Source organism: Oryctolagus cuniculus, chromosome 13, assembly GCF_051225735.1.
Source record: "Oryctolagus cuniculus isolate XC-2025 breed Fujian yellow rabbit chromosome 13, ASM5122573v1, whole genome shotgun sequence".
Taxonomy (NCBI): Eukaryota; Metazoa; Chordata; class Mammalia; order Lagomorpha; family Leporidae; genus Oryctolagus; species Oryctolagus cuniculus.
The window spans coordinates 100,051,047-100,078,707 of NC_142879.1; the positions used below are offsets into that span (position 1 = coordinate 100,051,047).

At 38.2% G+C, this 27,661-nt stretch overlaps 2 protein-coding genes across 2 annotated transcripts in view; both read left to right on the top strand.

Moving 5' to 3' along the window:
- The first annotated feature begins 70 nt into the window (after positions 1-70).
- On the top strand, positions 71-11,896 carry LOC149122802 (uncharacterized). The gene is made up of 7 exons (XM_089311276.1): positions 71-133; positions 3,655-3,691; positions 4,056-4,114; positions 5,632-5,742; positions 7,571-7,694; positions 8,757-8,812; positions 11,747-11,896. The coding sequence occupies exons 5-7, from the start codon at positions 7,583-7,585 to the stop codon at positions 11,894-11,896; spliced, it is 318 nt and encodes a 105-aa protein (XP_089167402.1). The 5' UTR covers positions 71-133; positions 3,655-3,691; positions 4,056-4,114; positions 5,632-5,742; positions 7,571-7,582.
- A 1,193-nt stretch (positions 11,897-13,089) lies between these two features.
- The window catches only part of LOC149122803 (uncharacterized), a 104,184-nt gene continuing 89,612 nt past the window's right edge, over positions 13,090-27,661 (top strand). The window contains exons 1-5 of the mRNA XM_089311845.1: positions 13,090-13,215; positions 13,502-13,560; positions 22,646-22,733; positions 26,349-26,377; positions 26,511-26,583. Of these exons, the coding sequence (XP_089167971.1) occupies positions 22,688-22,733; positions 26,349-26,377; positions 26,511-26,583 (148 nt within the window). The 5' untranslated portion in view covers positions 13,090-13,215; positions 13,502-13,560; positions 22,646-22,687. The remainder of the gene's footprint in view (positions 13,216-13,501; positions 13,561-22,645; positions 22,734-26,348; positions 26,378-26,510; positions 26,584-27,661) is intronic.

The window sequence follows — 27,661 nt, forward strand, 5'->3', positions numbered from 1 at the left end:
GAGACACGCCTTTATGTAAATTGTTTCCATGTGAATAAATGTTCTCACTAGTTAATCTGTTACTGCATTTGTAGGTAAGGAGTCTACCTCCCAAAGAGATCCTGAAGACAACAACTCACCAAGGAATTCGAAGGTAGTGTGTCTTCTTGTGATTTGCAAATATCTGATTTCAGTGATGTTAAAACAAAATTGGTGTTTGCTTGAAGGTATAAAGTTACTTGAGAGACAGCTACTTACATAAGACAGGCAGATAAACATTTTCGCTATCTTGAGAAGGGGTGGTGTGATATCTCTTTGAGGCACTGATATGCATTTCCCTGGTGGTTGGTGATGTTGAACATACTGTCATATTGATTGCCATTTCTATCTCTTATTTCGAGACAGGTCTGTTGAGGTGCTGTGTCCATTTCTGAGCTAGATTTGGTGTTTGTTCATGTATTCTTGACGATATTTCTTATCTGGGAGAGAGTGGGATACCTAGTACCTATGTAATACAAGCTTCCCCTTACTTACCTGAAGCTATGTAAAGGAGAGGTTTTGAGGCTGTCTTGACATTTGCTTCAGCCAACTCTCTTGCCTTTAGAACCTAGGAAAAAAGAATTAGGAGCTAAACTCTTGGCCCAGTGGTGAAGAAGTCAGATGAGCTATCTACCTCACACCTCGGATAGCTTTCTGTCCTTATTTTGTACCCAATTCTAACTCTCGGCCAGAAATCAAGCAGTATTTCCTGACCTTGCAAGACTGAATTGAGGATTCTTTTTTCTGCCTTTTCTTCAATTGTATTGACTTCAGTGGCAGAAATAGTGGTTTATACTTTCTTGTTGTATTTTCCCATGTCTACCTCTAGCTAAACATGGGGTAGAATCTGCTCTTTGTTTATATGCTCAACTGAAAGAACGTGGGGGTAGAATCTGCTCTTTGTGTATATGCTTAACTGAGTATGGGGTAGAATCTGCTCTTTGTTTATATGCTCAACCTTTGCAAGGACTGTTCCTGTGACATGACACACATAGTAAATCCTGTCTCCCTGAATGAGTGGCTGAGGGGTTGAGAACTTGGGTGTATTTGTTGAATTTGTATTTTATCTTCCTGTAGGAAGGAGTGTCAACCTTAGCGAGTAAGAAGGGCTTAAAAGATATCGCCATCACTCAAGTTGCTCCACAACAGCCAATTAATGAATATGCGTTCAACTATGATCGTGGATTGGACAATGGTAACATGGGTAGTGAGTGCCTATCCTTCGAAACTTAATATTAAAATACAATGAAGAGAAATGAGTAGCTCTAAATTGGATATCCATTTATTTTGAGGGTTTTCTTTGGCTTTTTTTAATATAACCAACTTCTTCCTGAAACAGCTTCAACCCTCTGAAATTCATCCTTACTATTCCTTTTATTTCATTGAAATATTCATTTCATTGCAATATTCATGAGTGGAGAGAGACACGCCTTTATGTAAATTGTTTCCATGTGAATAAATGTTCTCACTAGTTGATCTGTTACTGCATTTGTAGGTAAGGAGTCTACCTCCCAAAGAGATCCTGAAGACAACAACTCACCAAGGAATTCAAAGGTAGTGTGTCTTCTTGTGAGTTGGAAATATCTGATTTCAGTGATGTTAAAACAAAATTGGTGTTTGCTTGAAAGTATAAAGTTACTTGAGAGACAGCTACTTACATAAGACAGGCAGATAAACATTTTCGCTATCTTGAGAAGGGGTGGTGTGATATCTCTTTGAGGCATTGATATGCATTTCCCTGGTGGTTGGTGATGTTGAACATACTGTCACATTGATTGCCATTTCTATCTCTTATTTCGAGACAGGTCTGTTGAGGTGCTGTGTCCATTTCTGAACTAGATTTGTTGTTTGTTCATATATTCTTGATGATATTTCTTATCTGGGAGAGAGTGGGATACCTAGTACCTATGTAATACAAGCTTCCCCTTACTTATCTGAAGCTACGTAAAGGAGAGGTTTTGAGGCTGTCTTGACATTTGCTTCAGCCAACTCTCTTGCCTTTACAACCTAGGAAAAAAGAATTAGGAGCTAAACTCTTGGCCCAGTGGTGAAGAAGTCAGATGAGCTATCTACCTCACACATAGGATGGCTTCTGTCCTTTTCCTGTGCCTGATTCTAACTTTCAGCCAGGAGGCACCCTGTCAGGCTTCCATGGATTAATAATTCATTCTTTGCTACCCATTGGGAGAAATTGAGTCCCCAGCTCCTGATTTTACCAAATGCTAGACTGGACTTTGCAGAAATATGAATAATGAAACCCTCTCTAGGATTCTGTCTGATCTCTCACTTTCGCTCTCCCTCTGATTCTGTCGTCTATGTTTATACTTCTGTTGATGTCTGTATCTATATCTGTGTCTATATGTCTATGTCTATGACTATTTCTATGGCTAGGTCTAGGTCTATGTCTGTGGATCTATAACCCCTCTCCCCTTTTCTTATTATGTACTTTTAGTTTTGAAAGCTCAAATAGTAATTAACTAAAAAAACAAGGAAACCAGATTGAACTTAATGCTGAATGGTTTTGGATATCTATCTGAAATCATCGTGGTACAGAAAAGGATTCTTCATTACTCTGGCATCTCCTTGGCACCTCTGACCTTGAAAATGTTTAGATGTATGTTTTACCATCTCCTATTTCAGTATCTCCAATAGATTGCATTGACATAAGTCTTTTCTGAAATTTACGACTGCATGTTACAGCAACATGACAGAACTACATAGAAAAAGAGTTACAGTTTAGATCCCTGATAAAATCATTGATAATTGTCATTTTCCATGAGAAACTCATGATAGTTTGCCCCTTTTTTTCACTTCCAAAATATCAGGATTTAGTCTATGATTACAAAAATTTGCTTATACAATTTTAGCTTATTGTATTCATTTATCTTTTAGACCAGCCATCATTTCCTAGAGTGTTTTTTTTTTTTTCTCCTGTACCGCAAGTCTTCTTCTAGATATGACTTCTAAGACTCCGGAGGCTCTCAAATCTGAGAAATGCTTCAGAGAATGCATTGCATGCATCTGTACATCCTGCCAGATTGGCCTTTCTAAATTATGTTCATGACTAGAGTATTGAGCCATGATTCTATGGAGTCTTGTACAGAAAAGTGTTCAGATTGTAGCATACCACATGCCAGTTGCAGCTTGACCCTGATTCTCTACAGTAACTCTATCCCAGTCCCAAGCAATGTGTTGTAATGTTACCTTCTTACTTTCTTACCCTCATTTGTCGTGTTGTTTTCTGTCTCATCATTCTGTTCCTGCAGCCTCTCTCAGAAGACCCTACACACAATCCCCCTGTACTTTGTGTACTTTAAATATACGGCTGTGGCCTTGTCCTGTTTTGTAAACTGTCACGGCTGAACTGAAGCTTCTGTAATTCCAGCTTCTTCTGTAACCTCTTCATTTATCATGTCAGTAGTAGAATCAGTGAATCTTAATTTCCTTTTCATTGTTTTCCTCTATATGTATATATACCCCAATGGAAGCCTAGAGTAGAATGCGCCTCTGTGTACATGCCTGTCTTCGTTAGGTGGTGCCTATGTTTTGATAGACACAGTAAATGTTTGTCTTAGTGAGTAGTTGAGTAATTGAATGTGTATGTGTGCTAAATTTGTGGTTCCTTGTTTTCTATAGGAGGAATCCTCTGCAGAACCTCTAAAGAGGGAAGAAGGTATTGCCCCACTTAACCAATTTCTAGGCATGCAAGTTAGTAGAGACTGATCCCCTGAGGTAGTAGAAGCGGTCCTTGAGTGTATGTATGTTCTTCTTTTTCAACGTTACTGCTAAATGAAACATCAACGTTGTGTTAAATGAAATCCTACATCCATTTTATTTTACCTTTGTTTTGGGAGTTTTGTTTTGTTTTGCTTTAATATTTCTGACATTTTCCCTAAAACTGCTCAGTCCTCTAAAGCACCTTCTCAGTATTACCTTTGGCTTCTCCAGTTACTTATGAGTGGAGAGAGAGATGAATTGCGTGTGTCTGTACATTTCATAAATATTCTTCTTAGTCGATCGCTTACTACATTTTGTAGTTGCAGTGCCTATCTCCGGAATAAGTGATGAAGCTGTAGAATCACCGTGGGATTCTGAGGTACTTGTCCATGCAAGGTTTCAATGACATTAAGACATAAAAGTGGTGTGTGTTTCTTCAGCCTTTTGAATGTTTTTATACATTTTTTTTAGCTTTAAGATTCAACAGGTTCTTTTACATTTTGCCACAGTCACATCTTATGTATATATTACAGGTATACATGTATGCACTCTTTTTTTGAAAATGGATAATAATGTTACCTAATGAGGTATTCATTGATCATTTTGTGAAGCAGAGGAATATATTGTTGTGTAATACAATAACTCAGTGTCACAATACTTCTAACTATATATATCAGATCATATGATAGCCACACAACTTTGTGCTCTCTATAAATTTACTTTTACAAATAAATGAAAACGTAGTATTTGTGTTTCTGGGTGGCTTACTTCACTTAGAATAATGATCTCCAGTTCCATGTTTTGCTCCAAATATCAGTAATTCATAGTTTATGGCTGAGTGATAGTTCAGCATGTAACATTGTGCAGTCATTAGTTGATGGAGCTCAAAGGCTGACTTCATCCCTTTACTACTGTGACTTGTGCTACTCTTAACATGAGAATGCAGGTACCAGTCTCATATGCTGTTTTGCTTTCTTTGGATGCATTCCCGAGTGTTGGAGAACTGGGTCACATGGTAGATCCATTTTTCGTTTTCTACAGAATCTCTGTGTTGTTTTCCGTAACGGCTATACCGATTTGTGTTCCTACCACTACTGAATTTGGCTACACCACTTCAGCAGCTTTTGTTATTCTTTGATTTTGGCTAACAGCTGTTCTTACTGGAGAGAAGTGATACCTCATTATGTTGTTTATTTGCTTTTCCCTGAGCATGTTTTCATGTGTCTGTTGACCATTTGTATTTCGTCCTTTGAATAATACCTGTTCTTTCCTGTACCTGTTTCTTCCTGAGATCGTTTGCTTTGTTGTTGTTAAGTTTCCTGAGCTCTTTATACCCTCTGAAAATGAGTTAATAGAATAGAAGATAAATTAGATGCACAGCTTCCTTTGATAGGCAGACTCTTCTTAGCTTGATTCAGTCCTGTCTGCCTGTTTGTGTTTTTAGCACCAGTGCTTTGAGAGTCTTATCCAAAAAGTATTTGCCTAGGCCAATGCCTCACAGCATTTCCTTAGGTTTTCCTGTAGTACCTTGATACCCTCAGGTATTAAGTTTAGTTCCTTGATCCATTTTGAATTGAGTTTTTGTATATGCTGAAAGCTGTGGGTCTTGTTTCAAGTCAGCCTTTACTGTAGCTTATTTTTTTTTTACCTCAGTGGTAGAAGTGATGAATTATATGCTCCTATTCTTTGTTTTCCTATGTATCTGCTCCCACTTAGCATAGGGTAGAAAATACCTCTGTTTATATATTTATCTTTCTGGAGGAAATGTGCCTAGGAATTGACAAGCAGATTAAATTGTATCTTAGTGATGGAGCCACTGATTGTTTGCTGAGTTTCTGGATTGCTTGTTTTGCTTTAGTATTTATTAATTAGTTAATTAATTAATTTTGGGCTTAGGAAGAAACATCAAGTGGAAAGGGTGAAGGTCGTGCTGCCACTGGAGGTGTCCCAGAAGGAGATATTCTGGATTATTTCCTGTCATGTAGTTGGGCAAGGATAGCCAAAGAGGTCAGTATATTTTAATGAATCACGGTATCATTGCTGCTGTTGAAACTGGGAAGTGTAGGTCCCATTATGACATTCATTTCCTTTTGCATTTTCTTTAGCTTTATGTATATGCTAAGTATCTCCCTATTACAATAGCTTCTACATTCTGCACTTTATTGCCACTACTGTCATTTTATTGCAATATTCCTGAATGGTGGTAGATTGTGGATTTACCTATAAACTTCATAGAAATACATGTTCTCATTCAAGGGGCTGTGATTAGGTTTTGTAAATCCAGTGGCTACCTCCAGATCAGAAGATGAATGTCTGGAATCCACTTCCAAATCTGCGCTATTGCCTTTTACTTTCTTGTGACTTTGAAATGTGAGCATTAATTGATGCTGAGATGTGTAAAGGTGTAGTTGCTCCTTTTTTGCCTTTTAAAAATTATTTCAAAGGCAGAGAGAAAGATAAGAAAGATGCGTGTGCAGACACACACAGACAGTATACCGGCCAGATGCCTGCCAGGCCTATTCCAGGTGAAAGGAGTCAGAAACTAAACCCAGGCCTCCCATGGGAGCCAGGGACACAACAGCTTAAGTCACTACCTATTTCTTCCTTGCATATGCCTCAGTAAGATGCGAGGGAGAGAAGCAGGAATCAATAAAGGAACCCTGAAATACTGTATGCTGTTGTCCCACTTAGCATCCGAGCCACTGTGGCAAGTGACTACAAAGAGGAAGGTTTGAGTTTCCTTTCTCACGCCTGCCCTGTATGATTTATTTCCATCATAAAGTTAGTAGTGCATTGTAAACAGTGCACTGCCACGTTAGAGAAGATCTACACATGTGTGTGACTCCGTTGGTGTAGTTAAACGTAGACAATAATAAAGTAGGCCTGAGAGAGATAAGGAATCAGTTTTGGTTTGGAAACTAGCTATATCTTGAAAATTAAAAGTTTATTTTAGCTCCACCAATGTGAATAACATTATTTTGTGATATCTAATGCCACCTGTTCATCTGAATGAGATTTTGAGAGAAATATTTGGACTGCCATTTCTATGTGCTTAGAATTCCAAATAAAAGCATAATGAATCAAAATGCCATTATTAATCAGAAGTAATGGCATTTCAGCATGAGGTAAAACATGAGTAATCATTCATTTTTCTTTTGGGAAAATAAAGCCTGTTTAAATGGTGTCTTTAATAAACACAGGCTATCTTGGAAAATTTAATGAATTCAACATGTTTATGATAGATATGTTAGTACTAGCATAACTATAAATATTCTTCTACATTGACCAAATGGTGAATGAGAAAGATGGAGCCCATTGCTGCCGAGCTCTGATTCCAGCATGCCATAGGCATTCATGGTTTGGTCTTGGATACATACTGCACCTGTCTCTCTCAGTTTCAATAATATGTTGGCCATTTTACTTCCTTACTTTATTAACCCTCATTTGCCATGTTTTGCCTCCTCCTTTTGTTCACACTGCTCTGTTTAGAAGGCCCATCATGCTTTGCCCCTGCATTTTCTCTGCCGTACTAAATGTGTTCCTAACCCTACAGACTTTGCTGAGTTTTCAAAGTCATGCTGAAGATTCTGTCATCCTACCCTCATTGTAATTTACTGACTGCGATAGTTGAAAATGAGGAATTCTGGTTTTCTGTTCTTTGTTCGACAGAGGTCAATTTGCCCCTAGTCTACAGGATAGACTCTGTCTTCTTTCCTTATATTTAGCTCATTGTTTGAGCGCGCCTATTGCTTCCCAAGCACAGCAAACGTCTTCCTGTTTGGCTGAGCACGTGAATGAATGTTTGCTGAATTTGTGGCATTATTTCTTTCTGTAGAGAAAAGCGTCAATGGCATCAAGTGGAGATACTGAAAAGGATGTGGCTGTCAGTCTAAGTGCCCAAGAGCATGCAAAGGACACATTATCTGGTATTGCTGGAGTGCCAGAAGACAAAACTATTGGTCAGTATCTATCAGTGAAACACTGTTTAAGTACTAATGTCTCAACTGAAATGATTTCCATTATTTTGATGATTTTTCTTTCGCTATTTGTTTATATGTCCAACTCAACCTGGTTTAAAGTGCTGATTGAACAAGCAGAAATTCTTTTTTTTTAATTTATGTTTTTATCAGAAAGAGATAGAGAGAGGGAGAGGTGGAGTCAGAGGCATAGAGGCAGAGTGTGTGTGTGTGAGAGAGAGAGAAAGAGGAGAGTGTGTGCAAGAGAGACAGAGAGAGAGAGAGAGGTCTTGCATCTGCTGGAGAGAGAGAGAGAGGTCTTGCATCTGCTGGTTCACTCCCCAAATGGCCACAATGGGCAGGACTGGGTCAGGCCAAAGCCAGGATCCAGAAGCGTCATCTGGGTCTCCCATGTGTGTGCAAGGGGCCAAAGACTCAGGCTATCTTGTATTGCTTACCCAGGTACATTAGCAGAGAGCTGGATCAGAAGTGGGGCCACTGGAACTTGCACCCATAGCCATATGGTATGCCATTGCTGAATTGCTGTGGCTTTACCTGCTATGCCACAGCACTGGCCCTCTAGCTGAAATTCTTTATTGCTGTTACTTTAATTTTAATATATTATTGATGAACTCAGCTGAATGCGTAATTTTTAAAAGCAACAGTTGGGGCTGGCGATGTGGTGTAGTGGGTAAAGCCCCCGCCTGCAGTGCTGGCATCTCATATGGGCACTGGTTCAAGTGCCAGCTGTTCTACTTCCCATCCAGATATCTGCTATGGCCTGGGAAAGTAGAAGATGATGCAAGACCTTGGGCCACTGCACCCACATGCCCACATGCCCACATTGGAGACCCATAAGAAGCTCCTGGCTCCTGTTGCAGATTGGCATAGCTCTTGCTGTTGCAGCCAATAGGCAGTGAACCAGTGGATGGAAGACCTCTCTCTCTCTCTCTCTCTCTCTCTCTCTCTCGGTGTAACTCTTTCAAATAAATTAAAATATATTTAAAAAAAAAAGCAACGGTTGACAAATGTTCTCATGATTACAACTCTGCCTATGTTTTATAGATATGCCTGGCTTCAGACCAGATGATGAGCCTTTAAAATACTCCTTAAAGTCTGAGGTACTGTCCCTTGTTTTCTTGTGACTTTTATATGTGAGTATTATATTAATCGATGGTAAAATATAGAAAAGAGTTCTTGTTTTTTCTGCCGCCACTTTTTTTTTTTTTTTTTTTTTCACCAGAAATCTTGCTTTTATTGGTTTGCGTTTTGGGAAAAACATTTTTAGAACACAAGGTGAAATCCAACAGGTGCAAAGAAATTCTTTCATACAGAAACCTTGAAATCAAGTGGGAAATCAGTAAAAAAACATAACTAAACACCGTGTATGTGAAAACTTTTGCATTTACTTACAGTAACAAGAATTAAAACCAGGAAATGCTTAAAGCCAAGTAATTATTTAAAAACTACATACCAAGCAAGTGGTAATTAGCTAAATGAGTTTGTGTAAGAAAAAAATTGCAAATCTAAATGCTTACATTAGAAAATAAAAATGTCTGAAAATTAATCAGAAACCTCTAACATGGAAAGGAAGAGTAAAACAACATAATAAATCAAAAAGAACTGGAAGAAAGGAAATAAAAAGTGAAACAAAAAGAACTAAAGAAACAGAATCATCACAAAATAATACAAATCTAGTATTGAATAAGAGGTAGAGGAATCAAACACTAATCCACTGGCAATACACAGGTAACTTCATCAAAACACTTTGGAGAGTGCTTTCTAGTATCTATCTATTTCATTTAAAAATATAAAAACTCTTAAACATAGCAATCCCCAGTAATCATAGGCTTAGATATATAGCCTATTAAAATGTATGTGATAATGTCGATTCTAACAATATGTGGAACAGGAAAAAAAAATCACAAAAATATCCATTCCAACAAAAAGAATGAAAAATCAATGTACTAGATCCACATCATGAAACATTACACATTACGAATGAATCCTTCATAAAAAAGAAAAAAAAAGAAAAAACCTCAGGAGTTGGTGTTGTGATGCAGAGGATCAGGTTGTGACCCATATTCCATATTAGAGGGACAGTTTTAGCCCTGGCACCTCCCCTTCTGATCCAACTTCCTGCTCTTGCATTCTGGAAGTCTGCCACCACTTTATCAAGAGAGATAGTAAAGACGTAAGTGAGGCAGACACCGAGAGATCACCTGCCAAATGTTTGTGACGCCGTGAACAGAGCCAGGCCAAATGCAGATGTCAGGAGTTTGAAACTCAACCCAGGTGTCCCTCATGGGTGTCTGGGGCCCAAGAGCTTGAGACATCATTGACTCCCTCCATGATTGCACGTTTTCAGGAAGCTGGGTTCCTGCACAGGGGTCGGTAATGGAACCCTGGAATTTTTCATATTGCATGCTGGTGTCCTGCACAGCATGAGCCATTGGGGGAGGGGACTACTGAGTACTGGGGTGGCTCTTCTTTTTCATCTGTGTGCATACACTCTCTGATTTCTTTGTTTTCATCAAACAATTAGTAATGCATTATGTTGTAACCATTGTCCTGCTACTTTAGTAGTCTTCTACAGTTCTACTTGACATATTTAGTGTGACAATTGTAGCATAATTCAAAACACATAAATAGGACCTGGGTAATATAAAGAAGTAAATTTGCTCTGCAAATTATATTTATCAACAACAACAAAAAAACAGAATTGTTTTTAGAATGTAACACCAGACATCTGATTCCAGTATATCTATAGATGTCTTGTCATGCTGATGAGATTTTTAGATACCAAAATTGATGTGTTATTTCCACAACTTGCAAGTTGAAAACCTAATACCTGTGTTTCAGTGCATTCTTAACATCTTCGGAATAGCAGCTGAGATACGCAGGTAGTAACATTTAGAGCAAGGTATAACATGCGAAGTAGTAAATTTGCGGGAGGACAACCACTTTGGTGGTGTTTTCATAAATAGAGATAATTAGAATTGGATGAATTTGGACTATCCTTTTGGTAAATATGTACATACTAACATAAGTTAAAATGTTTTTTCTTACTGTGACAACAAGAGAGTGAGGTAGCTATGTTCAGAGCTCTTAGGTTTAAGCAGTATAGTGGTATCACTAACTTTATTTAAGTCATAGCACATATTAGTATGTTGCACTGTCACTTTTAGCTACAGTACGTTGGAAAGATGATATAGCCTTTTGGCATGCCATATACCACATTCATAAAATATGCCAGTATTTAATGCCCACGTAGGTGTAATGAGCATCTGTGGTAGCCAATGTAAAAAAAAAAACAAAAACAGTAAACTCTAAAATATGCATAGAAGTTAAAGCAAAGATATCACTGAAGCATTCAGTGACTTGCTTTAGGATATGTGTGTTTTTTAAGCTGAGAGGCTTCTTTTGAGACAGGTCTGTTGAGGTGCTGTGTCCATTTCTGAGTTAGATTTGTTGTTTGTTCATATATTCTGACGATATTTCTTATCTGGGAGAGAGTGGGATACCTAGTACCTATGTAATACAAGCTTCCCCTTACTTATCTGAAGCTACGTAAAGGAGAGGTTTTGAGGCTGTCTTGACATTCGCTTCAGCCAACTCTCTTGTCTTTAGAACCTAGGAAAAAAGAATTAGGAGCTAAACTCTTGGCCCAGTGGTGAAGAAGTCAGATGAGCTATCTACCTCACACCTCGGATGGCTTTCTGTCCTCGTTTTGTACCCAATTCTAACTCTCTGCCAGAAATCAAGCAGTATTTCCTGACCTTGCAAGACTGAATTGAGGATTCTTTTTTCTGCCTTTTCTTCAACTATATTGACTTCAGTGACAGAAATAGTGGTTTATACTTTCCTGTTGTATTTTCCCATGTCTACCTCTAGCTGAACATGGGGTAGAATCTGCTCTTTGTGTATATGCTTAGATTTTTCAAGGACTGGGCCTTTGACTTGATACCCATAGTAAATCCTGTCTCACTGAATGAGTAGCTGAGGGGTTGAGAAATTGGATATATGTGTTGAATTTGTATTTTATTGTTCTGTAGGCAGGAACGTCAGCTGTAGCGGGTAAGAAGAGTAAAAAACGTTTTTTCATCACTCAAGTTGATCCACACCAGCTAATTATGAACTCTGATCACGGATTGGACAAAGATAACAAACGTAGTGAGTGCATATCTATCAAAACTTACTATTAAAATACAATGAAGAGAAATGAGTAGCTCTGAATTGGATATCCATGTATGTTGAGGGTTTTCTTTGGCTTTTTTTAATATAACCAACTTCTTCCTGAAACAGCTTCAACCCTCTGAAATTCATCCTTACTGTTCCTTTTATTTCATTGAAATATTCATTTCATTGCAATATTCATGAGTGGAGAGAGACATGCCTTTATGTAAATTGTTTCCATGTGAATAAATGTTCTCACTAGTTGATCTGTTACTGCATTTGTAGGTAAGGAGTCTACCTCCCAAAGTGATCCTGAAGACAACAACTCACCAAGGAATTCGAAGGTAGTGTGTCTTCTTGTGATTTGGAAATACCTGATTTCAGTGATGTTAAAACAAAATTGGTGTTTGCTTGAAGGTATAAAGTTACTTGAGAGACAGCTACTTACATAAGACAGGCAGATAAACATTTTCGCTATCTTGAGAAGGGGTGGTGTGATATCTCTTTGAGGCATTGATATGCATTTCCCTGGTGGATGGTGATGTTGAACATACTGTCATATTTATTGCCATTTCTATCTATTATTTTGAGACAGGTCTGTTGAGGTGCTGTGTCCATTTCTGAGTTAGATTTGTTGTTTGTTCATATATTCTGACGATATTTCTTATCTGGGAGAGAGTGGGATACCTAGTACCCATGTAATACAAGCTTCCCCTTACTTATCTGAAGCTACGTAAAGGAGAGGTTTTGAGGCTGTCTTGACATTCGCTTCAGCCAACTCTCTTGCCTTTAGAACCTAGGAAAGAAGAATTAGGAGCTAAACTCTTGGCCCAGTGGTGAAGAAGTCAGATGAGCTATCTACCTCACACCTCGGATGGCTTTCTGTCCTTATTTTGTACCCAATTCTAACTCTCTGCCAGAAATCAAGCAGTATTTCCTGACCTTGCAAGACTGAATTGAGGATTCTCTTTTCTGCCTTTTCTTCAACTATATTGACTTCAGTGACAGAAATAGTGGTTTATACTTTCCTGTTGTATTTTCCCATGTCTACCTCTAGCTGAACATGGGGTAGAATCTGCTCTTTGTGTATATGCTTAGATTTTTCAAGGACTGGGCCTATGACTTGATACCCATAGTAAATCCTGTCTCACTGAATGAGTAGCTGAGGGGTTGAGAAATTGGATATATGTGTTGAATTTGTATTTTATTGTTCTGTAGGAAGGAACGTCAGCTCTAGTGGGTAAGAAGAGTAAAAAATGTTTTTTCATCACTCAAGTTGATCCACAACAGCCAATTAATAAATATGGGCTGGACTCTGATCACGCATTGGACAAAGATAACAAACGTGGTGAGTGCATATCTATCAAAACTTACTATTGAAATACAATGAAGAGAAATGAGTAGCTCTGAATTGGATATCCATGTATGTTGAGGGTTTTCTTTTGGTTTTGTTTATAACCAACTTCTTCCTGAAACAGCTTCAACCCTCTGAAATTCATCCTTACTATTTGTTTTATTTCATTGAAATATTCATTTAATTGCAATATTCATGAGTGGAGAGAGACACGCCTTTATTTAAATTATTTCCATGTGAATAAATGTTCTCACTAGTTGATCTATTACTGCATTTGTAGGTAAGGAGTCTACCTTCCAAAGAGATCCTGAAGACAGCAACTCACCAAGGAATTCGAAGGTAGTGTGTCTTCTTGTGATTTGGAAATACCTGATTTCAGTCTTGTTAAAACAAAATTGGTGTTTGCTTGAAGCCAGGGCAGCTAGTTTTAAAATCATTTAATATTATCATCTGTTTGAAGAAGCTGTGAAGACAAATAGACTTCACAATTACAATGATAACTATGGTATCCATATCTTCTGGAGTCTCTCTATATCTTTTTAGTGTTTTATTAGGCTCCATAGAGCTCATGGAATTCTAAGAGTATAATGATGTGCCTTTGTCCTCCATCCCTCTCCTTCTGTGCCTCCCACCCTGCTTCCTCTCACTTTACCCCTTCTCTGCTTTACTTTGAGTTTATGTCCTTGATCTACATTACATTCCATGGCTCCTGTAAATACTTGGTTCTTCAAGTAAAAAGCAAAAAAATGCCTAGTAAAGTAGGAATATAGACAAGGCCAAAGACAATAATGAAATGGAAAAAGGACTATTTCACTTATCTGCAATAAATTTCAAAGTAATCCCAGATCATTGAATCTATAGTAGCATAATATTCTTAACCACGAGCTTGACAAAGGTATAAAACAAAGCTTATCAAGACGACATTTGCAACAGTATCGAAACACACAAGCATTTCTGCCTTATTTGCCTTTTCATCTTCATTTTCGATTTAAGCTGCCTCTTTTAAGGGAAAACATGAGATACTTGTTTTTCTGCGTCCAGCTTCTTTTCCCCCACATCATGCCCTCCAGTTGCATTCATTTTGCTGCAAATGGCAGAAGTTCATTCTTTCAAATGACTGAATACTATTACATTGGATACCTGTGCTGCACTTTTTCTGTTCATTCATCTTTAGAAGTGCGCTTTGATTCCTCTTTTTGCTTTTATGAACAGTGCAGCTATAATATGGTGGTGCACAGATATCCTCAATACAGTGCTTTCCTGTCTTTAGGTGTATAAGCAGAAGTGGGATTGCTAGATCATATGGCATTTTTTAAACTTTTATTTAGTAAATATAAATTTCCAAAGTACAGTTTATGGATTACAAGGGCTTCCCCCCCCCCAATAACTTCCCTCCCACCTGCAACCCTCCCATCTCCTGCTTTCTCTCCCATTCCATTCACGTCAAGATTGATTTTCAATTATCTTTATATACAGAAGATTGATTTAGTATATATTAAGTAAAGATTTCATCATTTTGATTTAGCTGTGTTTTGATAAACATAAGACATTTTAAATGTAAAATACTGAGTAACTTCATGCTAGCAATATTCATAACCACATAAGTATTAATAATGGTGATGTTCATAGTGGCAACTGGAAATGAGATAGGATTTGCTTTCTGACTTGAGCAGTTGCTTCATACTGATTTCTGTGACTTCACTGAAGTCCTAAGACTTGTTAACATGCTGGCCTTTCCCTGGTAATGGAGTCTTGTGAAAAGTGATATAAGTCATTTGAATCCCGGTGGCCACACCTGAATGATTGATATCTAACTTTTAGGCAGTACAATAAAATAACGTGGCAAGAAATAAGCAAACATGATGCAAACAGTGAAATACATACAGAATGAAGAAAAAAGCATCCAGTGATGTCAGTTACTTATGTTTGCAAGTAGACTTTTTAAAATCTGAAGTCCAGTGTGACTCAGTGGCAGTGTCATGAAAAAACTGAGAAATTTGATTTGGCATGAAATGTTTAGTCTTATTACTGCATCATTACTATATTTCCTATGTTAATATAGTGACGGGGCCCTTCAGGCCTTTCTGGAGATATTTTGAATGTTTTAAAATGAATAATTATTTTTGTTTTGTGCCTAATATAAGCTTGAATTTTAGACAGTGAATATATTAAAAGGGGCTACTTCTGTCATGGTTAGAATGTCATAGCAAGCAGCAATCCACGATAATTTGTTATCCACCCTTCATATAAATCTAGCAGAGAATGTGGGGCTGCAAAATATTCAGGGGATTTTCCATAAGGTTAAAGGTGGAACGTGGGGTAGAATTCTGTATTCAGAGATTTTTTTTCTTTGGAATGTGACTATGCCACTGCCAAGTAAAGGAAGAGTTGGGGCCATCCCTGTGAATGTGCAGGAGGAGGTCATCCTGAATAGAGAAGAACCTAAAGCACAGAAGAGTATGGTTCTTGATTCTCTGGTCTTTTAAACATTTATTTGAGAAACCAAGAGGCAGAGAGAGATGAAAGGCAAACCCACAGAGCTATCACATACAAATTTACTCTCCAAATCTCTGGTATGATTGGGACAAGACCCAACCAAAGCCAGTAGCTAAGTTCTCAAAACTCCATCCAGGTCTCCCTGTCAGGGGCCTAACTGCTTGAGACATCACCTCATGCCTTTCTAAGTCTGTATTAGCTGGAAATTTTTAATGAGATTCATTCTATTATTTGAAAGGCAGAATGACAGATAAAGATGGAGAGATGGAGGGATGAAAGAATTGAGCGACAAAGAGTTCTTCCATCCACTAATTGACTCCCCAAATGGCTACAGCAGCTAGGGCTGGGCCAGGCTGAAGCCAGGAGCCCAAAGCTCTAGCCAAGTCTCAAATTTTGGTGACAGTAGACCAAATACTTGTGCCATTCTTCTGCTGCTTTCCCAGTTGCATGGGCAGGAGGTGGATTAGGAGAATAACAGTTGGGGCTCAAACTGACATTCCAGTATGGAACTATGAGATGCTGCATTGCCAGTGGCAGATTCACGTATTGCACCACACACCAGCCACAGCAGGATTTTTAAGGTTTACTTATTTGTTTCCAAGTCATAGATACAGAGAAAGGGAGATACAGTGAGAAAGACTACTTCCTTTCACTGGCACACTCAACAAGTGGTCACAATGTCAGGGCTAAGCCAGGCCAAAGAAAGGAGCTTCATCTGGTTCTCCTAGGTAGGTGGCAGGGGCCCAAACATAAAGGCCTTCTTCCATTACTTTTCAAAGGCCATTTGCAGGGCACTGGATCAGAAGTCTAACAGCATAATTATGAACTGAGGCCCACCTGGGGTGCCAACATAGCAGTCAGCAGCTTTACCCACTTTGCCACAATTTTGGCCTTCCCAACAGGATTTTTAATACCATATCCAAAACCAGAAATGGAATCCAGGCACTGACATAGTGTATTCAGGTGCTCTATTAGTGTCTGAGACACTATGACAAATAGCTGCGAATGGTGTGACTTGATGTCTCTTTCTCACCTCTGTGTGTTCCTATTAGAATTATTTCCTTACATTTTCATCATGTGATGAGTATTTTCCTGATGCACTAGTGCACTGTGACAATTCTCTACATGACTAATTTAATGCAGCCAGTACAGTACAGTTCAAAACATAAGGCCTAATTAACACAAGTAATTAGGAATTAGTTTCCAAAATTTAGCTAAAATGTATGGTTTTATCACAGTGCAATTTATGCCAAATGTCTGGTTCTATGGTAGCTACAAGGATGACTAATCATCCTAATGTGCTTTTGAAAAGGAACTGTTTTATCTGTGGGTTTTCACAGTTTGGAACTCACAAATCAATACCTGACACTTCAAATCATCATTATTTTTTTTTTTGACAGGCAGAGTGGACAGTGAGAGAGAGACAGAGAGAAAGGTCTTCTTTTGCCGTTGGTTCACCCTCCAGTGGCCGGCGTGGCCAGCGCGCTGTTGCTGGCACATTGCGCTGATCCGAAGCCAGGAGCCAGGCGCTTTTCCTGGTCTCCCATGCGGGTGCAGGGCCCAAGGACTTGGGCCATCCTCCACTGCACTCCCGGGCCATAGCAGAGAGCTGGCCTGGAAGAGGGGCAACCGGGACAGAATCCGGCGCCCCGACCGGGACTAGAACCCGGAGTGCCGGCGCTGCAGGTGGAGGATTAGCCTATTGAGCCATGTCACCGGCCCTCAAATCATCATTATTATATTTGTATTGTCAATTGTCAATCTGTAAAGAATATTTCAGTGAAGGGGAAACGTGGAGAATATAAAAATGTTAGATTATAGCAATAAGATTTTGGATAAGTGGGGGCCTTTAAATAAAAACCATTTTGAACTGAAATTGATCACTTGGACTAGTGAGATGGCATTGGTACATACCACCTTGATGGGATTGTATTGGGATCCCCTGGCATGATTTTAACTCCACCATTTGGGGCAAGTCAGATTGAGCATGTCCCAAATTGTACATCTCCTCCCTCTCTTATTCCCACTCTTATATTTAACGGGGATCACTTTCCAGTTAAAATTTAAACACCTAAGAATAATTGTGTGTTAATCACAGAGTTCAACCAATGGTACTAGAACAAAACAAAGAGAAAATACTAAAATGGATAAAGTATTACATTGTACATCAACAGTCAGGACAAGAGCTGATCAAGTCACTGTTTCTCATAGTGTCCATTTCACTTCAACAGGTTTCCCCTTTGGTGCTCAGTTAGTTGTCGCCGATCAGGGAGAACATATGATATTTGTCTCTTTGGGACTGGCTTAATTCACTCAGCATGATGTTTTCCAGATTCCTCCGTCTTGTTGCAAATGACCAGATTTCGTTGTTTTTGACTGCTGTATAGTATTCTATAGAGTACATGTCCCATAATTTCTTTATCCAGTCTACTGTTGATGGGCATTTGGGTTGGTTCCAGGTTTTAGCTATTGTGAATTGAGCTGCAATAAACATTAATGTGCAGACAGCTTTTTTGTTTGCCAATTTAATTTCCTTTGGGTAAATTCCAAGGAGTGGGATGGCTGGGTTGAATGGTAGGGTTATATTCAGGTCTAAGAGTCAAAGGGATCACACAAACAAGACTAGTGTCTGCTAATACTAACTGATAGAATCAAAAAGGGAGAGAATGATCCATCATGGGAAGCGGGATACACAGCAGACTCACAGAATGGCAGATGTCCTAAACAGCACTCTGGCCTCAGAATCAGCCCTTAAGGCATTCAGATCTGGCTGAAGAGCCCATGAGAGTATTTTAGGCATGGAAAGCCAAAACACCCTGGAAAAAAAAAAAGAGAAGACCTAAATGGAAGATCTCTGCGAGTGAGATCCCAGTGGAAAGAACAGGGCCATCAAAGAAGGAGAACTTCCACTTTGACTATGACCCTGTTGGAATAAGATTGAAGTTGGCGAACTCAAAAGGCTTCCATAGCCTTGGCAACTCATGACTAGAGCCTAGGGAGATTACTGACGCCATAAAGAGTGTCAAATTGTTAAGTCAACAACAGGAGTCACTGTGTACTTACTTCTCATGTGGGATCTGTCCTTAGTGTGTTGTCCAATGTGAAGTAATGCTATAACTAGTACTGAAACAGTATTTTACACTTTGTGTTTCTGTGTGGGTGCAAACTGATGAAATTTTTACTTAATTTATACTAAATTGATCTTCAGTATATAAAGATAATTGAAAATGAATCTTGATGTCAATGGAAGGGGAGAGGGAGCGGGAGATGGGAGGGGTGTGAGTGCAAGGGAAATTATGGGGGGGAACCCATTGTAATCCATTAACTGTACTTTGGAAATTTATATTTACTAAATAAAAATAACATAAAAAAACAATTTTGAAATTAAAATTCCCCCAGATTGAGTGCTGTGGCATAGTAGGCTGAGCCTCCACCTCCGGTGTCAGCATCCCATATGGGCACTTGTTTGAGACCCAGATGCTCCTCTTCTAATCCATCTCTCTGCTATAGCGTTGGGAAACAGTAGACAATGGCCCAAGTGCTTGGGCTCTATACCTACATAGGAGACTGTGCAGAAGCTCTTGGCTCCTGGCTTCTGGTCAGCCCAGCACCAATCATTGTGGGCATCTGGGGAGTGAAACAGCATATGGAAGACCTTTCTCTCTGTCTCTCATCCTATCTGTAACTCTGCTTCTCAAATAAGTGAATAAGATCTTTATTAAAAAAAGAAAAGAAAATGTCTTGATTACTTTTATGGCAGCAATGTTAGTCATTACATACATATAAAATTGTGTTTTCTATGGTGACGGCTGGACAGTGAGTGAAAACAAGCCTAAGTTCTTAGGTTTGAACAGCTGCTGCCTTGGGGTCAGGCATTTCACTAAGTTATAAGCCATACTCTTATGCTGATCTATAAGTTACTATCTATCTTGCCTTAAAAATAAAGATATAAGCTATTTGTGTGTTACCACATTTAGGAAAATGGTACCAACATTTACCTCAGTTATGTGTACTGAGCAAATATATTTAAATCTGATTTTTTTTTCCTTAGCATAGTAGTGGGAGTTGATTTTGGAATTCCTTAGTCAGAGAAAACCTTTCTGAATGTAACTATGATGCTGCCAACGAACGGATGAGATGGAATCATGTGTGTGAAAGTCTAGGATTAGAATATTCTGGGCAGAAAACTAGTGGGTCTCATTTTTTATCATTTGGTTGTTATAGTTGGGTATTAGCAAAACTTTAAAGTGGGACAACCATAATTGCAGCCATTGTTATGTGATCAGTTTAATAAAGAAAATGTGAAAATAAGTGCCTGGCATGTTTTAATGTTACTTATTTTCACTTATTTTAGTGGCAAACCAACAGAGAGATCTTCAGTGCAATGATTTACTGCACAAATACTTGAAACATTCAGGACTGGGCAGGTTCTATCTAGGAGTTTGGTATTTGGTGGACCCTCCGCAGGGTTGGCAGGGACTCATGTATATAAGCCATACCTGCCTCGCAGCATGCACATGATCTAGAATCTGGAGTACAAATATAGTAGGTTAGGCACTACTCTATGGGATGCCAGTGTCCCCAGGAACAGCTTACCCTGTCAAATTGCTCCCCCTAGTCTGGCACAGTTTAGAAGCTAAACACCTATTATAGTTTATATCTTTTCCTTAAGGCTTTTTGTACCTTGTTGAAGATATTGACACAAAAGGCAGACACAGAGATAACACAGATAGATACCTACTCACATGCCAGTTGAGACACGCAGAACTCTCTTGGGTCCTATAGGTCAATCCCTATGTGTGCCTGCAACTCCAGGAACATAACCTCGTTGAAGCTGAGATACAGGAACTGGAAACTCAGTTCCAGTCTCCCATGTGGATGGCTAGAACTTAAGTACTTGAGTCACCACCAACTGCCTCACTCTGCCCACATTTGTAGGAAGCTAGATTTCTGAGCTGGAGCCTAGACTTAAGCCCAGGCACTCTCACATCAGACATAATCCTTTAGACTTAGCTTCTTCACCATTTGACCAACCACTTGCAAAGAGACTGTTTCCCCTTTCTTTCTCTCTTCAGTGCATACCTATAAGGAATTAGTTCCTCACATTTCCCCATCCCATGAGTAATTCAACTATGTGCTAAGTACTTTACAGCTGTGTAAACTCAAGGTTTCTTTCATAAATCCAGTACCATGCAGTGAAAAAGAAAGGTTTAGGTATCACAAGGAATTTGTTGAGTTTTAAGAATAATCTTTTCTAAGAAATAAAGAATGTTTCCACTCTACCAGTGACCAAATATATGAATACTAACTACCTTGGAACTTTTTCTAATTCAGGGATGATTTCTTTTGGAAATTTTCTATAGGAATATAGTAACTTTATACTTGAGGCCTTTCTGGTAATATTTTAATTGACACCTTAAATAAATTTTGTTGGTGAGTTCCAACTATGTGGTAGGGCAGTTAGGCACTGACTTTACAGGTTTGGGCTACTTCTCTTATGGTTGGAACAGAAAATCAAGGTAACAAGCACTAACAGTTACCTCTAAATGCCTCATAAAAAGTAATGAGAGACTGTTGAATAGAGATATTGAGGGTGTCTGTGCTTCGTGTTGGAATGGTTTGTATGGTGGAATTCTGTAGGCAGAGGGAAAAAATAGGGCTACTGATTTGATGCTGCCCAGCATAAGAATGAGAATGTACATTCGCTCTGAATGTCTAGAAGGAGGACATTATGGACAGAAAGATTAGTGGATGACCTCTGTTTATTATTTTATTCTTCACTTCCAGAAATTAGCAAGATGCAGGTAGTGGACTAACCATCACCCTCAATCTTTTTTTAATATGTTATTGTGTGTAGAAAATAAATGATGCAAATGAGTGTCAGACACATGTTAGAAGCTGAAGCAGAAAAATACACTTACTCTTATTAAAGCTTACAGTACAATCTTCACAGTATTTCTTTCTTTCAGTGAGTTGCATACTAATACAGGTTTTTGCATACTGTTACGAAGCATAACATAAAGGAAAATTTTACTTACTCTCCTGCTATTTCATTCAAACCATCTTCACGTGTTTAAACATTGTATTAAATAATATTTAGGACAGGAATTCTGCCTAGCATTTAAGAGCTCAGTTGGGATTCTGGCAGCCTACATCTTAGTACCTGGGTTAATGTCTTAATTCCAAATCCAGCTTCCAACTAACGTGCATCCCTGTAAGCAACGGGTCTAAGCTAATGTAATTGTGTTCTTGCCATCCACATCAGAGACTGGGACTGAGTTCTTGGCTCTCAGCTTTGGTGTGGCCCATGGCTGACAAGTGGTGGCATTTGGAGACAGAACCAGTGAACTGATATACTCCCTAGCCTGTCTATCTCTTTCTCTCTTTTTCTCTCCGTGTTATATTTTTCTTTCTCTGTATTTCTTGACCTGTCAAATAAGTAAATAAAAAGAAAACTTAGCATTTCTAAACCACTGTGTATGTAAATGTACAGCTTCTGAGATGTTCTGTTTATACTCAGTATGGCATACTTTGAAGTTTCTTATGTTTAGAATGTTAAGACAAAACCTAGAAATTGTTCATGTGTTTAACTCTGTATTATAACACTACAATTTTTCAATGTGTTTTTCTAGTTTGTCTTCTTTATTTTATTGGGGAATACAATGCAGAGTTGACTTTTTGAGTTAGTTTGTAGCTAAAATATGTTATTAGTATCATAAGTTATTGTTCCTCTGAACCTCCATGCTGCATTTATAGAATCAGTAACATGAAACTCAAAGTTAGGCCTGATCTTGAGAATTTGTATAAAACATGCTGATCTTATTTTTGCCTTTATAAAGTGGAACTCTTTAGAAAGTGGAAAATTAAGATTCTTTTAGAACATTGTTGGGAAGTGTATGCAACTCATTATTGGCATTAACTTTAATAGACTATTTCTACAAATTCTTGGAAGGAATCCATTAATCAATCAATGGCAGCAGATGCAAAAGGAAAAGATATGAATGAACCACTGGAAGGTAAGAACTGTAGTTTTTAAAGCCAGTTGACAGATGTTTATCTAAGACATGAATATTGATGTATACCAATAGCTGAAGAAAGTTGTGTATTAAATGCATAGTAAGGAAAAGATAAATGAGAGTGGTAAGCTGTGTATTGTGCCACTAGTTAGCAATGCATTAAATTGTGAGTGCCCCAGAGGAGCTGAAGTATTAGCTCCATTTCAGGATAACCTACAATCAGAATAAAGTCAGGGAATGAGGATTCAGAATGAGGGAGAGCCCCCATTCTGAGGGCTGAGGTGATATCTCATGGTAATTTTCTCATTGCATTTTCCTAATGGCTAGTAATATTAAGTATTATATATATTTATGTGTGTGTGTGTGTGTGTGTGTATATTGACTATTTGTATTTCTTCTTTTGAGAACTGTCCATTCATGTCCTTTGCCCATCTCCATGTATTTCTGAATGTTCTATTGTTCTTCTGGTTGACTTGTCATTTCATTACTTGGTAATTTTAGTCTTTTTAAATGAAATTAGAATGGGGAAAAGGGTGAAATAAAATTAACTGCCTGAGAAAAAGCCCATTAAACCATGACATCTTATGCCATTTAAATTTGGGGGATGTGGCAGGGATGAACTTAAGGCTACATTCCAGAAAGGGGAGTTAAGGAAAAGGAATATATAAGGAAGCTTTGTAAAGACTAGAACTTCTTAAACTTAAGAATCTCTGGGGACCTTATTCAGCATGCACATTTTGTTTCCTTAAATGTGGGATTCTGCATTTTCATCACGATCCCTGGTGAGCTTTATATATGTTTCCCTTCAGAGATATTTGAAAGAAGGACCTTGGGAGAAGTATTCAAGAACTAAAAGGATAGAGGGAGAGTATTTTTTGTTTTTATTTCTCAGCATGTTCCTATCCAGAGGATGAAAGGGGAGGAAGAAAGGAAGGAAGGAAGGAAGGAAGGAAGGAAGGAAGGAAGGAAGGAGGAAGGGATGGAGGGAGGGAAGTGAGTGGAGATAAGTAGAGGAGAGGAGAGCGGGGGAGGGGAGAGAGAGAGGAGAGGGAAGGTGAGGAGAGGGGAGGGGAGGCAAAGAAGGGGGAGGAGAGGGAAGGAGAGGGGAGGGGAAGAGATGAGAGGGAAGGGGAGGGGAAGAAGGGGGAGGAGAGGGAAGGGGAGGGGAAGAAGGGGGAGGAGAGGGAAGGAGAGGGGAGGGGAAGAGAGGTGAGGGAAGGGGAGGGGAAGAGAGGAGAGGAGAGGGAGAAATTGGAAACAGGAATGAGAGGAAAGAAGGAAGCCAAGAAGGAGTAAAGTTTGAGAGGCTCTGGGGAAGGCAAGGAGAGTTGAAGGGAGGTTGAAATAGAAGTTAGAACTGTAAATTGTAGCGATAAATGGGAAAATAAGTGGTGTGGATAGTCCCTAAAATTAATGGTAAGGCGAAGAATCCAGAGCACAGATCCAGAGATTACTTTTGATAAAGAGGGATGATTCTGAAGAGGGAAGAAGAGAGAATGAAGTGAACCTGGTAAATTTAGAGTTACTAATGAGGAAACATGAGAATATTCACTTCAGATGCCTTCTGTATGTTCACATTTAAACACATTAGGTTATTGCTGCTCCAGAGATTACCAAAAACAGGATGGCGTGCTGGTATTGCAGCCACTCATTTGAACTTCATTTAATTCTAAAGCACTAGTGATATAAATTGCATGGATGCTATTTAAATGAGAAAAAATTTGAATACTGAATCATTGGCTTATCTTATAGCTAAATTTTTTATAAAGTAGTTTCACAAAATTAAAGTTAGCATACTATGCTAGAATAAATGTGTTTTGGAAACAAGATATCATAGACTTCATTCCTTCAATACCAGAATTTTTCAGTAAATATTGCATTGATTTAGAATAAAAAGTGATATTAATAATTCTGTGGCAGCTTAGTGAATTTATTCTTTTTGATGACTAGGTTTCTGTGTCAAAAGCATATTATATGCAATTACTTATATATGTTCTATGTACCTTCTTGAATCAGGGGATAAAATCTTTAAGACATCTAACTAGGGCTAGGCACTGTGGGACTGTAGGTTAAGCCACCTGTTGGGATGCCTGTATTCCATGTTCGGGTGCCACACTTAAGGTTCATCCTCCTGAAAAACTGCCTGGGAAGCAGTGGATGATGGACCCAAGTACTTGAGATTCTGCAACACTTGTGTGAGAGCTGGAAGGCAATCCAGTCTCCTAGCTTCCACTTGATTTTTTTTAAAATTTATTTATTTAATTGAAAGAGTTACACAGAGAAGGAGATGCACAGAGAGAGAGAGAGAGAGAGAGAGAGAGAGAGATAAGTCTTCCATCTGCTGGTTTACTCCCCAAATGGCCACAAAGGCTGGAGCTGAGCTGATCTGAAGTCAGGAACCAGGAGCTTCTTCTGGGTCTCCCAAGTGGGTGCAGGGGCCCAAGGACTTGGGCCATCTTCTACTGCTTTCCCAAGCCACAGCAGAGAGTTGGTTTGGAAGGGGAGAAGCCGGGTCTCAAACTGGTGCCTATATGGGATGCCGGCATAGCAGGCAGCTGATTTACCTGCTACACCACAGTGCCGACCCCTCCATTTGATGTTGCCATGGCTTTTGTGGGCATTTGAAGAGTAGATGGAAGATATTTCTCTATCTCTCTCATCTATCTTCTTCCGTCTTTCAGATAAATAAGTAAAATCTTTCAAAGCTAAACTAGAGGAGGAAAGAAATGTACACAAACCAGTAGTCCTCATAATTATAGAAAACTGTGACTATGTGTTACTATCTAAAGCCAAGTATATAAACCAATTGATGAGGTCAGACCACTTTCTCTGCTAAGAAATGAATTATATATTCATCTTTCATCACAACTGTACGCTTCCAAAATACAGGAGACACCGAAAAACAATTGTAGCACAATGGAATAAATGATTCTGATGTGTACAGTAAAGGTATGCTGTCACATTCGACCATCAGCTTTCTCATTTAGACTCTCATGGTCATGATTTGTTCCTTTGATTAAAGATCACATTTGTCCCCAGTACTCAGCATGCTCACTTTTGCATATGGGTACCTTTTTGCTTAATTAACAGTCATACTTTTTGAGACATTGTCATACGTTTTGAAATCTTAGTGGCGTGTTTTATTAAACCCATAGGTCTATTTTGTTGAATTTTATTTGATTTTTTATTTTTATTTTTATTAAAAATTATTATATATGTTTATGGAATTCAGTGTGACATTTCATTATATGTATACAACATATCTTGATGAGATCAGGGTAATTGGCATGTTCCTTTCTTTCACATGATATTATTAAAGCTTGGTACTCCTTTTATTTCATTATAAGATAGGTTACTGTAATATAGTTGCTCAACTATGCTGTGTAATACTAGGAACTTATTTTTGATAGAACTCTGGTTTGTATGTTTTTATATATACTTCTATCTTGCATGTTGTTTTCCTAGCACCCCAAATATAAACCGCTTCCCCCAAACCTACAGTAATCATTTCCATAGCCACACATGTGGACTTAGCGCAATGCTAAACCTGCACCATATATTGTCGGCCTTGTCATATTTACATATAATTGACTGTATATCTCTTTTGCTTTTTAGAGTTTGCTAAGGGATCCACTGAATTGACGGTAATAACGTTTACATTTTTGTCTTGAATATTCTCAATAGCTGGTAATAATGTGTATTTTACATTTTTCTCTAATTAAATACATATTATATGAAATATGCATTGTTAACTATCTTGTTTCAAAACTCCTTCAGCCTCGTCTGGAAGCAATACATCCTTTTTGGGCAACATCAGTGGGAATGAATGAAGTACAAACATGCAGACAAGGTAATTTTGCAGTACAAATGTTATCTGGAAAGAAACACAGTATTTGAAATGCCTTCAATCTTCATTCTAAAAATTATTTTTGTCTGCAGATTTGATAAAAGGTTTTGACACAAATAATGCAGATATCATTTTCAGATTCATGTCTGAAAAAAATATATTTCTCATCTAGAGACTGTAACCTTTAACTGAGATGCTAAAAAATACCTTTCATTTTTTGATACCCTGAAGTGCCTAGTTTAAAATTCCTATCTTTTATTAGGATTGACATAAGTTAATTAAGATATTAAAATTTTAATGGTTTAAAATGTCATAGAATTCTGATCTTTACCTAAATTGGAACATTATTCCTAAATTTCATTTGTTTTAATTGTTCCATCCTAGTGATGTTCTGATGAGCATACTCTCATTTGTGTGTGTGTGTGATTACAGAGAACAGAGACAATACTTAATCATTTTAAAGCACAGAAGAGGAACTGCAATCTCAAAATAGTTAATAAGATTTGGAATTTTCCCAAAGAATAAATATTTGAAGTGACTGGTATGCTAATAATGATCTAATCTGATCATTATACATTGTATAATACAATACACATATGGAAACAACATATTCTATGCCACAATGATGTGTCAATATAGAATAAAAATATATACTTTAAATTTTCTTTAAGAACTGATTTAGTGTCCCCAAATAATTTAATTGTAAATTAGAACTCTTAAACATTCTCATCTTAGGGTTCTTTTTACCATTAAAATCCTTGTGAGTATTTGGAGATCCTTTACTTAGTGGACTGCTCTGTTCATAGTTAGTTTATTAGATATGAAAACTGGGAAAATTAAGTACAAGCATGCAGAGTCCTACATTCCAATATCCATGACCCATTAACTGTTACAACTAATAGTATTTATGGCATATCTCTCTGAAAAAGTTGATTCTGCACTTTTAAGAGAATGGATTGAAAATTGCAATTAACACCTAAAATTATTTGATTGGATTTTTTGGCACCTGAACATACCAACTTGGATCAGAATTTAGAATTACTACTTGAAACCCTTTGTAGTCTTACCCAAATGTTAATGC

What these genes read in the sequence shown, in the direction of transcription:
- LOC149122802 (XM_089311276.1), top strand. Translation starts at nt 7,583, where the DNA reads ATGGCATCAAGTGGAGATACTGAAAAGGATGTGGCTGTCAGTCTAAGT. An exon ending in GCCAGAAGACAAAACTATTG is followed by an intron (nt 7,695 to 8,756) that starts GTCAGTATCTAT and finishes TATGTTTTATAG; the next exon opens with ATATGCCTGGCTTCAGACCA. An exon ending in AATACTCCTTAAAGTCTGAG is followed by an intron (nt 8,813 to 11,746) that starts GTACTGTCCCTT and finishes ATTGTTCTGTAG; the next exon opens with GCAGGAACGTCAGCTGTAGC.